Source organism: Arachis stenosperma, chromosome 9 (genome assembly GCF_014773155.1).
Source record: "Arachis stenosperma cultivar V10309 chromosome 9, arast.V10309.gnm1.PFL2, whole genome shotgun sequence".
In the NCBI taxonomy this organism is placed as follows: domain Eukaryota; kingdom Viridiplantae; phylum Streptophyta; class Magnoliopsida; order Fabales; family Fabaceae; genus Arachis; species Arachis stenosperma.
The window spans coordinates 153,981,971-153,995,179 of record NC_080385.1 but is presented as its reverse complement, the minus strand read 5'-3'; the positions used below and the strand labels follow the sequence as shown (position 1 = coordinate 153,995,179).

The 13,209-nt window shown below is 34.1% G+C and overlaps 2 protein-coding genes across 2 annotated transcripts; both read right to left on the bottom strand.

Annotated features, from left to right (window-relative positions):
* Positions 1-8,073: 8,073 nt before the first annotated feature.
* LOC130951443 (transcription repressor OFP12-like) lies at positions 8,074-9,701 on the bottom strand. Its single transcript, XM_057880094.1, has 2 exons — positions 8,944-9,701; positions 8,074-8,237 (listed from the first exon to the last, which is right to left on the bottom strand). Exon 1 carries the CDS (start codon positions 9,693-9,695, stop codon positions 9,132-9,134), a length of 564 nt encoding a protein of 187 aa, XP_057736077.1. The 5' UTR covers positions 9,696-9,701; the 3' UTR covers positions 8,074-8,237; positions 8,944-9,131.
* Positions 9,702-11,623: 1,922 nt separating this feature from the next.
* On the bottom strand, positions 11,624-12,986 carry LOC130951774 (late embryogenesis abundant protein D-34-like). The gene is made up of 2 exons (XM_057880497.1): positions 12,317-12,986; positions 11,624-12,225 (listed from the first exon to the last, which is right to left on the bottom strand). The coding sequence occupies exons 1-2, from the start codon at positions 12,635-12,637 to the stop codon at positions 11,776-11,778; spliced, it is 771 nt and encodes a 256-aa protein (XP_057736480.1). The 5' UTR covers positions 12,638-12,986; the 3' UTR covers positions 11,624-11,775.
* Positions 12,987-13,209: the final 223 nt, after the last annotated feature.

Sequence of the window (13,209 nt, the reverse complement as noted above, 5' to 3'; positions counted from 1 at the left end):
GTGCATTGATAAGCTATGTTTATTTAAAAAAATATTCCATAAATATATAAATAAATAAGGGGACAAATTACCCTAATGCTAAGTTTAATTAAAGGTCAATGCATATGTGATAAAAATTAAAAGAAAATTTGACACATGAGTATGTAATGCAAAGTGAGAAATTACGGGTAGCTAGGCATGATTCTAGAGTTATATAGAGTGTATGTATACTAAGTGAGAGCTTAGGTTAGTCAAAGATTCATATTTTAGCTCACTTAGCCTTATATATATACCCTTACCCTTACCTTAGCCCCATTACAATCTTGAAAAGACCTCATGATGTTTGCATTGGTGCAATGAATATTGTTAATTGGTTAGGAAAAGAACAAAATTTAGAAAGCAAGATTAGAGAAGGATAGAGTGATTACCCTATACACTAGAGATATTAGAGTGCACATACACCATCAGTGAGGATTCAATGCTTGATCCTATGTTCCCTACTTTTATGAGCTGTCTTCTTACAAATTTACCTGTTTTTACTGTATAGTTTGAATTAGTGGAATTTGATTTATGTTTGTCTTAAAGAACTTATTTGTTTTTGACCAAGTAGAAAAAATCATATAGTTGAATTCATATATATAGGTTGCATTGCATTGCATGAGTCTTACATTTCCCCTACTCATTTATTTTATCTCCTTAAACTAAGCATGAGGACATGCTAATGTTTAAGTGTGGGGAGGTTGATAAACCATTATTTTATGATTTATATTGTGTTTAATTGAGTGGTTTTAACAAGTCTTCACCCACTTATTCATACGATTAGCATGATATTACAATTCCTTCCCAAAGTTGTTCTATGGTTGTAAACTTGCTTCCTAGAGATATTTTTATTGTGTATTTTAATTCTCTTTTATACCATTCGATGCCGTGATTTGTGTGTTAAGTGTTTCAGGTTTCATAGGACAGGAATGGCTTAGAGAATGGAGAGGAAGCTTGCAAAAATGGAAGAAACACAAGAAATCAAGGAGATGACCAGCGAACACTGATGCAGACGCATGGCTCACGCGACCGCGCGAAATAAGAAAATCACAGTGACGCGTTTGCATGCCTGACGCGAACGCGTGGATTGAAATCTGCACGGATGACGTGAACGCGTGGACGACGCGTACGCGTGGTGGGGAAAAATGCTGAATGACGCGCACACGTGGACGACGTATACGCGTGACATGTGCGACCTGCAGAATTAACAGAACACGCTGAGAGCAATTTTGGGCCGCATTTTGGCCCAGTTTTTAGCTCAGAAACACAGACTAAAGCCGAGGAACATGCAGAGACTCAGGGGGGATTCTGATTAGGATAGTTTTTAGTTTTTAGATCTGATTTTACTCCTCCTCTAGGTTTACACACTACACATTCATAATTCTTAGAATTCTCATTTTGCTTTTGGATTTGGATACTGAGAAGAGTTGTTACCTCCGCCAAGACTTCGTCATTCTAGTGTGTTTTCTTACTTTTTACTTACTCTTTCATATCCTTAATTTGTCCAGAGTTACAATTGAATTATTTTTAGAGTTTATTAATACAAGAATTATTTTTATTTTTACTTAATTTTTTATTATTGTTTATCATGTCTTTATTTATTTTCCCTTTTAGGGAGCAGAAAATTACACAAATCAGCCAAACCAAAAACTGGTTCATGAATTCACCAATGCACATTTCTATATAGTTCGAATTAGGTTGGTTCGAACTCCATTTACATGTAATTCAAATTACCTAGATTCGAACTACACACACACGCACACACCCACTAATTCGAATCAGCCTTATTCGAATTACACAAAGCTTAATTTGAATCAGGGTGATTTGAAACACAACCAAGCACGAAACTATAAGTTATTCGAATCTGACTAACTTGAATTACTCATTTGTTAGCTCTAGTAGTAATTTGAATTGGGGTGTTTCAAATTACACTTGATTCGGCTATAAAAGGAGTTCGAACCAACCTCATTCGAATCGCTTTTGCAATTTCATACCCAGATTCGCTCCGACAAAGGCCCGAGCAGGATACTTAGCTGATGGGGGACGATCCAGAAAGACTATATCGTTTGGATGGAGTTGCTCATATAGCCGGGGACATCAACGATGAGGTTAGTATGTAAAATGTTTTTTAGTGGTTTACTTTAGTGGTTTTGTTTGTGGTTTTGTTGGTGGTTTATGTTAGTGATTTTGTTAGTAGTTTTGCAAGTGGTTTTGTTAGGATTTTGTATGTGGTTTATTTTAGTGGTTTTATTTGCGATTTTGTTGGTGGTTTATGTTAGTGATTTTGTTAGTGGTTTTGCAAGTGGTTTATTTTAGTGGTTTCGTTTGCGGTTTTGTTGGTGGTTTATGTTAGTGGTTTTGTTAGTGATTTTGTAAGTGGTTTTGTTAGTGGTTTATGCCAGTGATTTTGCAAGTGGTTTTGTTAGTGGTTTTGTATGTGGTTTATTTTAGTGGTTTTGTTTGCGATTTTGTTGGTGGTTTATATTAGTGGTTTTGCAAGTGATTTTGTTAGTAGTTTTGCAAGTTGTTTTGTTAGTGGTTTAGGCCAGTAATTTTGCAATTGGTTTATACTAGTGGTTATGCATGTGGTTTATTTTAGGGATTTTGTTAGTGGTTATGTTAGTAGTTTTGTTTGTGGTATGTTGTTAGTGGTTTCTGTTAGTGATTTTGTAAGTGGTTTTAATTATCTGGTCCATCATACATGGTTTTAATTCATTTACATCCTAAAAAGCATGATCAATAATTCGATATAGCTAAAACAATAAAAAAAGTTAAGGGAGAAACGGAATGCATATTTTATATCGAGCTCTTATAACTTGAATTTTTTTACGCCTTCACTAGCGTTAGCTTTTCTGTTTGGATGCTCGTGGGTTTTATTTTTGGTTAACCCAGTATTTTTTTTCCTTTTGTAGTTCTAATGTTTTCAGCCTTTTTTAAATTTTATTGGACATCCAAATTCAAACCAATTATAAGAAAAACAATCTATGTGAATTTCTTTGATCCATCACTCAAAAAAGATAAACTACATAATTAAATTAACTACCTATCTTTGTTTCGGTGATGTCACCTGAAACGAATTCCAAGAGACTGACGACCTGGGTTAGGCGGCGACGATGGAGGGCTAGGCGGCTAGGGATTGTTTGATTCTACGTTCTCCAGTACATGAATGAATGAATGATTGGGGGAAGGGGGGTTTGGGTCACGAGGGGGGGTTGGGAATGAATTGGATCTATTTCTTTTTTTTTAACAAATTAAAAACCGGCATCGTTTTATCCAAACCGGCCAGTTATCGGTTCGGTCCAACCACCCGGTTCGACGATTTTCATCACCATGACTCTTACGCATCTTAAATTGTTCTTTGGTACTGGATCTGCATAATAACTTTCGCTTGGGCTACTATCTCATTTAAACAAAGGCCAACACAAAACAATCATTCACTCAACAATAAGGCCCAACTTGCATAGCCCAACACTGCCGAAAAATTCCTTTGACCCACCAACTATGTTCTCCCAAAAAATTATTTAACATCATCTTTCCATTACTAATGATACTTAGCATCTAATTCTTTGCACCCCTACATGGCCCACATTTGAAAAGCTGCTCTCTTTCCATCTTATGTCAGGAGCACTAATTGCCCAAGTATACCTAACACCACAGGTGTCGTCCAACGGATGCATGCACATGGCATCCACACCTCTAGATATTCCCTTCAATCCATACCATAGCCTTTGCCTTAGTCTAATAGTCATCGTGTATGCATTGTAATAAGTACACTCAGATTCAAAATTTAGCTAAATCAAATAGTAAATAAATTTTTAAATATTGTGTGTGTAAGCGTGGTACGAGCGAGTTTATAATGTCCAATTTATTTGATAAAAAAAACCAAACACACTCTTGAGTGTATTATGAGTACAAGAAAAATTAAAATAAAATAATTCATTAAAGAAATAAAAATAGAAACTTGAGAATATGTTTTTTTTTTAATACAATGAAATCAGCAATGCAAGTTATACACACACACAAATTAATAGAAAGGAAGACAAAGTTAATTTTTTACTGTGTTTGATTCAACATGAAAATCAATAGAATCATGTTTAGAGAGAAAAATTAGTAACCTCTCTCTGCATGCAAAGAAATTAAAAGAAAATAAGAAAATACGTGGCAAAAAGAAATATCTACTTTAGATTCGTTAGATTCTTTTACACCGGTATAATATCGTCATCGACTTGCTATCTAAGGTGGAAGTCGTCTTAAATAGAAGAATGGGGTGATTACTCTCATATTTAGGTGTTGTTCTTGTGAGAGCAACCTGGACGTGACTTCAGCTAGGGGAATCTACGCCGAGCTTTAACTTTTAACACCGAGCTATAAACTGTGATAATCCGAGCTCTTCGTCTAGAGAGATACCACGTCACGGAGAGTATGAACAAGGACGGATGTACCTGCAAAAGGCATTCCGATGCATTGAGAATTCAGTGTATCTGTTAAGAACAAGATATCATATCTTTATAGGTTGAATATAAAAGGTCGGTTACATTACCGTTGATCATCTGAATTGAAGAGTAGTTATTAGGTTTTAATAAGTAATAAATACCTGGTCAGACAATTTTATTTTAGGATATAGTCTATTGAGAGTTATAACGTAACTATCAATTTATGATGTGTAATGTCGAGTTATAACATAGAATTTGTATCGACCATATTAGATATAGTTAAAGAAGTTGAGACACTCTAACAACTAGTATTGTTGCATTCATAAGATCATAAAAATAAAAAAAATATTCGTTTTTAGATTGAGGACAAATATAAAAACAAAAGACATTTGTATTTTTTAGGTCGTAATGTTAGTACAATTAAATGATTTAATTGAGTTTATGATTTAAAAATAATTTTAAAAACTATTATAAGTCATTAATAAATACAACAAAATAAACTGAGGTAATTTTTTAGATATTTTTGACAACTCGATCAAATGGAACTCTGTTTAAGAGTTCCATCAAATACTTTGCCTCCTCTCTTTTATGAAGATAAATGGTGTGACCCTTAACATACAGTTTTACTTTATTTGTTTAGTCAATATACGATTCGTTGTCTAACAGTTTCGGAAAGGCGCTGACTGAAAGATGGACCAAAATACAGTGACAATGCATGATATGATACATTCCATTCAGTGCCTTGTTTCAAAGATTGAAGTGACATGTCTCTCCAATTAATTTACAGGTGATGATCATCACATCTAACAATCATAACACACAGGGGAATGAAGCAAATAATACATACATAATAAGAATGAAATAGTTTACCGAAACTATTATTAAACATACATCTGCCGACCCTGCCTAGCGCCTTCAATTACGAATTTAAAAGCTTTATTTTATGGCTAATTGACAATTAGAAAATAAATTTTATATATTACCATAGCTGGATGCCATTATACATATTATTAATTAAGATTTTTAGATATGTGTTATTATAAAATTATTACATGTTACTTAAACAAGTTTGATTTGTCCGGCGACATAGAAAATCAGAATAGCAAGAAACCAAAGCATGGATAGCAAGCATGCAATGTCCTTATGCATGCAAACAAAAACAGTGAGTGGCTATAAGTCTATCCCTTAACTATAGAAGAAAATTGCTGTTGGAATATATATAATTATCTTATAGAGAGCACTCATTTCCCAAAGTCGTAACATACATAGATTAATAGCAATATATATATTAATAAGAAGACAAGGGCGTTTTTGTCACTTCCAATCTTGCTGTCTAAGAAGTAGTGCTCAGAATAAGAATAGTGCATGCCTACATTGCTGTATTAGAAAAAATGAATTGACAAGTTAATTAACAGACCAACCGAAATCTTTGCAACCAGCACCTATCATATAATATTTAAAAATTCTAGTATTCTCATGTAATAAAAAATGCTAATATTTTCATGTAATGAAGTTTATTTTAAAGAAAAATGTTAGAGAATTAATATAATTTATTGTTTTTAATCAATAATTAGGTAAAAATATTTAAAAGTTATTAGATTATTAAATTAAAAAAATTAAACTAATTAAAAAAATTTTAAAAAATAATAAATTCTGTTGGGTCTCAACAATTTTTTAATTTTAAAATGTATCTATAATTGATAAGTTAAATTAGTCCCATTTGGTTTATATTAGTTTATATATTATATTATCCACAACCGCTAGATTTATTTTGTCATGTTCTACTCTTTTCAATTAATTATTGCATTAAGGCTTTGAATAGTGTAGGCGAAGGGATACATTTCTAATTCTGTATATATGTCCACAATAAATGCGTTTATTAGAATTGATTTTCAATTATATATCTTCAAGATAATTGGTCTTTTTATTTTACCATTATTATTCTCAATTATTGGAGGAGTTACCACCATGTCAAATGCAGCCCAAACATCAACTTTTCGTGCTTTTTATTTAAATAAAAAATATGTAAATATATATAATATAATAATAAAAATATTAAATAAAATATTATTTTTTCTTTATATTTGTTTTATATTTTAATCAATACTGCTGATGACTAATTTTTCTTCTTTTTTACTAAAAGTATTAACTCCTAATATTTCTAAACATAAAAACAAAAATATTATATGAAGTTGTAAATATCAAAATTAATTACTAAAATTAGTTTTTATATATTTATTTATAAATATATGTATTATTTAATTTATTTTTAATATATATTTTATACTAATAATTTATTTTAATAATTAATTTTAATATTATGTATATTTATCGATAAATATATATATTATTCAATTAATTTTTAATATATATATTTTTTATACTAATAACTAATTTTAATGACGAATTTTAATATATACTTAGCATTAGTAGATATAAGAAAATACTTTCTTACTCATTTTTATAATTAGACTCCAATACAATTTTATGATTGAACATTTGAAACTTAGCTTTGATGCGTTGGGTTTCATCTTTGGTAATAGTAAAGTATCTAATCATAATCCAAATTCATTTTGATTAAGATACGGCGATAAACTCATACGCAAAGGTTTGGCTACCCCACTAGATCTATTGTTTTTATTTCTTACTTGGCGGTATCAAATGAAAATTGAAATGTTATAGTTTCATCACATCAGACCAACTTCTCAAATATAGCGTAGTATTCATACATTACGAAAAAGATTTGATAATTCAATTGAGCTATTATTTGCGGATTAATATTAAATAACATAAAGAGACCAACACCGATTAAAAAAAAAAAGAATTGACTAGTATTAATTTAAATATAAAAAAAACAACGAAAAAATATTGTCGCCTATCATTTTTCTATATATTTTGTTAAGTTCAAACTTGAAACACACGTTACTATGATAAAAGACAAAAATAATGCTTCCCCTATACCCATGCGAAAGGATTCTGAATTTGAATAAGAGAAAGGAAAAGTCTAGGGTCAGCAACTTTTGTATTTTATGTTTAGCAATTAACCATAAAAAAAAAAGTGAATAATTTCTCATCATTAGATATAATTACACACCATTAAAAATATTATTGATGACTAATTAATAGTTAGAAAATATCAAAGTTGCTGCCCCAGCACTCCTCAAGAAAACAAAAAATATGAGCATGATCCATCAATGAAAAACAGAGTATAACATTTCATGTGAACTTTATCTTCTGTGTTAGTGGTTTGAAATTCACAGGAAACATGCATTCTTGTACCCCTGCATTCTTTGTGCTGAAAACAAGAATATTAATCATAATATTAGAATCTTGTACACAAGGCCTTCCCTCTACTCATTGTCACTAATTATATATAGTTTATTCATAGTTCTATATATATAAATAACTGTTTCTATGTATATATAGTTACAAGCAGTCTTCATCGTTCACCTTTTTATATGTAATAAATAACAATGTTCTTAATTAGTTCACCAAATCAGACTTGAAAAACTATCACCCAATATATGATAGTTAATTAATGTGGCATATTAAACTCGATTATAATTCCAAATGAACATTGACATATAATAATTGTGCATACACATAAAGACAAATGGTCTGGTGATAGTATAAAACTACCTAAACCAACTACTACCTCTAATCTATATATAATTAAAAAGTTAAAAACACTCGCTTTAGCAAGAGTGTCCATTATTCTTTTGCCGTATATATGGTAGTTGTTGAAGTTCTCTCTTTGGATCCTCTTGCTTTGTCCCCAACTCTCCCCTACATGGCATATAAAATAAATAGCAATAATTAAGCAGAGTAAACTCAAAAGTTAATTTGCATTCTCGTAAGTCATAACACAGCCAAACATTTTTTATATTCAATGCAAATTGAGTTCTTCAACGCTAGCTAGCTCCTTGCTTGTGCTGCCATTACCTACCTACCTTCAGCATTTGTTTTTGAAGATTTTATGTACCCAATTTGACGATAAGATTATTTAAATTCCAAAACAAAAATAGAGTTTGTTTAATTACAATTTGGCATATATATTAGTGCATGATAGGTAGAATGAAGCAGAGAAGAGAGACACATGAGTGAGTGAGCATGAATAGATCATGATTATTCATAATTGATTTTTGTTCATTTGGGGATTATTGGGTAAGCAAGCAGTGTTCCTTGATCACTAGTACTTCCTTTAATATTGGTTTTTGTTGTACTTGCCACCTCCAATAATATCAACTACTGCGCCTCCCAACGTTCATTAATAATCTCAATTTTATTTTTATCTGTTTCTACTTTCCCTCCACAACCTAATTATGATATGACAATATTAATTATGAAAATTAAAAAATAAAATTATAGCTTTATAAGTAAAAACTCAGGTGCATTTATGTTTATTATATAAAATTATTTGTTAAAAAAGATTAAATAATTTGATATATTTATAATTTTTAACCGTAAAAATAAATGTACATAAAAAGAGTACCATATATAGTTGCCAGTTGCCATTAATGGAGGAGCACAGAGACAGACACCTCTGCATCTGCATGTCACCTTCCCTTTTTCGATTTCTCAAACTCAATTAATTACATACATGCCATTACAGAGCGAAACCCAAAAGCAATTAATTAATATTATAATAATCCATGTCATGCATGAAGTGATTCATTGTTGCTACACCAACTGCCCGGAGAAACTAGAACTATGCCGATGGTTCTTGAGTCTCCGGCAAGACTTGGATTTCACTACCGGCGGAGAAGGCAACGACGACGAAGACGACAAAAGGTCAACGACGAGATCGGTGAAGGCGCGAACAATGTACCTGTGGGTGTGTGATGGATTGAGAGCCAGGTAGCACAAAAGAAGATCGTGGAGATAGTCCCAGTCTTTGTTCACATCCAAACTCCGGCGTCGTGAAGCAATCATTTCTTGCATTGAGCGCAAGAAATCCACGTAGGGGTCCACCGAGTACTTTGGAACCTTCACTCCGCCGCTTGGTATGGAGGCACGCGTGTCCGGGGACTCTATGATGGAGTTCGAGGTGCCCGGCGACGAGAAGAAGAATCTGTCAGAGGCGAAGAGTGAGGCCAAGTCAGGTGGGTCTTGGGAGGAGTGGGAGGTAGTTAAGTTGGAGGTGCTTGTGGGAGTGGACGGTGACGGTGACGGAGAGAGGATGGTTGGATGATTCTTGAGCTTGAAGAAGCAGAGGTGAAGGTGCTTTGAGAACAGCTTTGACATCTTGGACCGATTTGCAATCTTACACTCTCTCTCTTCCTTCATTCCTCTCTTATAAATACATACATCAAATTATGTTACAATATATATAATAAAAAAAAAAAGCACAAAATATATGGAAAAATTTCACCTAGAGCCAATTTACGTGAAGTTGATAGTTGAGAGCCGTAGATAAAAATTTAGTGAAATCAATCAAATCATCTAACAGTTTTTAGTTATCAACTTCACGTGAAGTCGACTGCACTTGAATTTCCATCAAAACATAATTATATTTTTATGAAAAAACTCGCATGCACTTATTTTTATCTAAAGTTAACCCTGGAGAACTTTTAAATGATTTGTTAGATTTAATTAAATTTTGATCTAATAATTTTCTATTATCAGATTCACACGAAGATAACTATAAGTGAGTTTCTATCGAATTTTTATTATGTCTCAACATATATACAACAACTAAATATTGCAATAACCTATATACTTGACCTAACACTACTTTATCACATCATGCATTGCATCCAAGAATTTCTTAAAGTTTGTACTTATATTGATGGTATGCAAATAATTGTTGTTGATAGTAAAATTGATATGTGTACCGGTAACCGAGAGATACAGACAAGAACTAGGGATATGCATACATTTTAGGGAATATGTGTTTGAATAATATAAGGTATTATATGTCTATGTCTATACATTTTACGGTGAAAATACGAACGAACGTATATTTGAAATAAAAATTAAAAAACGTGATCGCTACACAGGACTACTCATGCACATGGTGGTCCCTATGGAGGATTCAGAGACCGACCGATTCTTGTCCCTGTATGTTATTTTGAATTAAATGGAATTATAACTTGATTGATTATCACATATATGTGAAAAAATTGTTTTGGATAAGTAGTAGCGAGTAGTAGTGTTTAATTTGAATGTACGTCCAATAATGAAATATCAAGTAGTGTGTGGTCGCACCTATCTGTCATTTCAAATCTGATTGAAGAAATTTTGTGCGCATTTCCATGACCATACAATGCAAGAGTTTCAGTGCATTAATTCGATTGATCCAGGGATTCCTTTTTTGTGAATTTCCTAAGTGCATAATTACCTTTTTAGCTGAGTTGTGATACTAAGATTGAAGATTGAATGATATAATATAGGCTTGGCCAAAATGAAAAGATAAAGATAAAATAGCATGGATGGAGTGCATATCTGTGGGAGCAGGCAGGCATGCAATGCAAAAGTGTCTGAGTGGGATTCTAGGCGACAAAAATGGGCGAGTGAGTGTTCTGAATCTGAGGTGGTAGTTTTGTATTTGTATCATTCCCATGTGATATTGTAATCACGTGATCATCGTCCTTCCCATCATTTCCTACTTCTGCCTAATACTAGCAACTAACACAGGGTCCCCCCTCCTCTTCCAACTTCTAACCTTCTCTGCTCTTTCCACTTTCTTTTAAATTTTTATGACCTTGTTCAAATTGCCTAAATCTCTTTTACTCTCATCGCATTATAATGCAACTGTTTTTAATGTGTATATGCTTAATACACCTTGTTGAATACTTAAACATAATCTAATGGTTGCGTTACAATTCAGTGACTCATTGTTTATCAAGTTGCTAACGGCAGGACAAATCTTCTCGTTTGGAAAAGTACAAAGGATTCAAGGCATCATTCATGTGATGCCTTCTCAGCCTGTTTATTTTTCCTTCTCAATCTCATGGACCTGCAATAAGGTTTGATTACTAGGCCTATTGGATTCAGCCCTTCTTAGCTAGCTGAGTGTCAATGTTGCTTGGGCTTTTTCACAATGGTTCAATTGAGGAAAAAAGAAAACTATGACCTTGGCCAATAGTAGAGGCAAATAGTTGATTAGATATTAAGCAAGCAACATGTGACTACTACAGACATGATATGATCATATATGATCACAAAAGCTCTCTAGCTAACAAACAAACAAAAATATATTTAGTCTGATGCTTGAAAGTACCTATAAAACCCAAAACATAACATAATACATATACACAGAAAGAGTACTAGAAACGAGTACTATACCATTACCAACCCCAACTTCATATATCCTTGTATTATATTACACATTAACTTTCTCATTGAGCCGAGCAGCTGCAGCCACAGAAGCCGCAACGCCACCAGGGGTGGTTCCACCGGTGTTGTTCCTTGCCTCCGCACTCGCAACTCCTTCAGCATCCTGGTGCGTAGCAGCCTTATCAGCCGGCAGCTTCGCAGTGGCGCCGGTCAGGATGTCGGCCAGCTTGATCTTATCTTGGGGATTCCGGCACCCAGCATTGAAAGCCACCGCCGACTGAGCCATGGCAGCCAAACCTCCCGGCTGGATTACATTGCTCCCGGTTGCCCTCACCTCAGCCGCTTGTATTGCGGCAGCATCACTCTGCTCCACCGGCTTGCTCCCCACCGTCTGCGCGGTAGCCTCCAGCGCCTCCCCTATGGTTATTGCACTCTCTCGAACCGCGCTGGCCCGGCTAGACTGAACCGGTGTCGGCTCAACATACTGCCCGACAACCTTAAAACCGCAGGGGAAAAAAGACATAGATATAACAACATAAGTTGAAATCGAGATGAGGAGAGAAAATAATTAAAGATAAGAACAGAACCTGTCCACCAACTGATTCGGTTACAATGCGTCTTCCGGGGGCTTGCATATCAGTGACGGTGACACCGCGGTCTCCGGCGACCTCGTTGACATCATGGTGTCCGACGAGGCCAGCCTGCTCGTTCAGGGTGGCGGCGGATTGCATGGTTGCTGCTGCTCCTCCTGGCTGGGTCTTGCCGAGAACGCGGGTCTCAGCGCTCTGCATCATGGCGGCGTCTTCGGGTTTGACAGGCTTCTCTGCGAGTTCGCCGGAGACATTGAAAACGTCGCCGTATTTGATGGGGTCAGATTCTTCGGCGCGCCTTTGCTGTTCCTGGCTCATTGTTTTCACTAAAGTAGCTTCAAGCTTATATTATATGACATGCAATTTGCAGAATAAGTATATATATAGGTTTTGACGGAGGTCAAGAGGTGGAAAGGGGAGTACACGTGGCACAGTATGACACCTGTCATCCATTAGAGTGGTATGCTAATAGAACGTGGCATGCTCTTCTCGCACCCATCTAGCATTGGTGTTCTAATTTTTTCAAGACTGAATTCCAGAAGAGGATATATATGCACAATACCATTTACACTGACAAAGTTAATTTTTTTATTATCATACAAGAGCCTCGTTTCTAGCTGAATACCCCTTCAACAGCACTTCGTTATCTGGTATTTAGTATTTTAAAATTTCATAATATAATATTTGTAAATTTGTAATATCTTATGTTTCTAATCATACTCATAAATGAATTGTAATATTTGAATAAATATTGGGGGAAATGTACAGGAAAAGGAATAACAGACCATTGTGATATTAAGCAAGTATTGTGAGTTGAGAGTAATCATGGTTCTTCCAAGGAAAGTGTGTGCTTGGGCTTGCAAGATTCAACTAACGTGATTACGTTGCAC

Bases quoted from the DNA above. Each gene is read 5' to 3' on its own strand.
- LOC130951443 (XM_057880094.1), bottom strand. From the start codon at position 9,695: ATGTCAAAGCTGTTCTCAAAGCACCTTCACCTCTGCTTCTTCAAGCTC.
- LOC130951774 (XM_057880497.1), bottom strand. From the start codon at position 12,637: ATGAGCCAGGAACAGCAAAGGCGCGCCGAAGAATCTGACCCCATCAAA. The intron at 12,226-12,316 runs GTTCTGTTCTTA...TGCGGTTTTAAG, and splicing joins CCGAATCAGTTGGTGGACAG to GTTGTCGGGCAGTATGTTGA.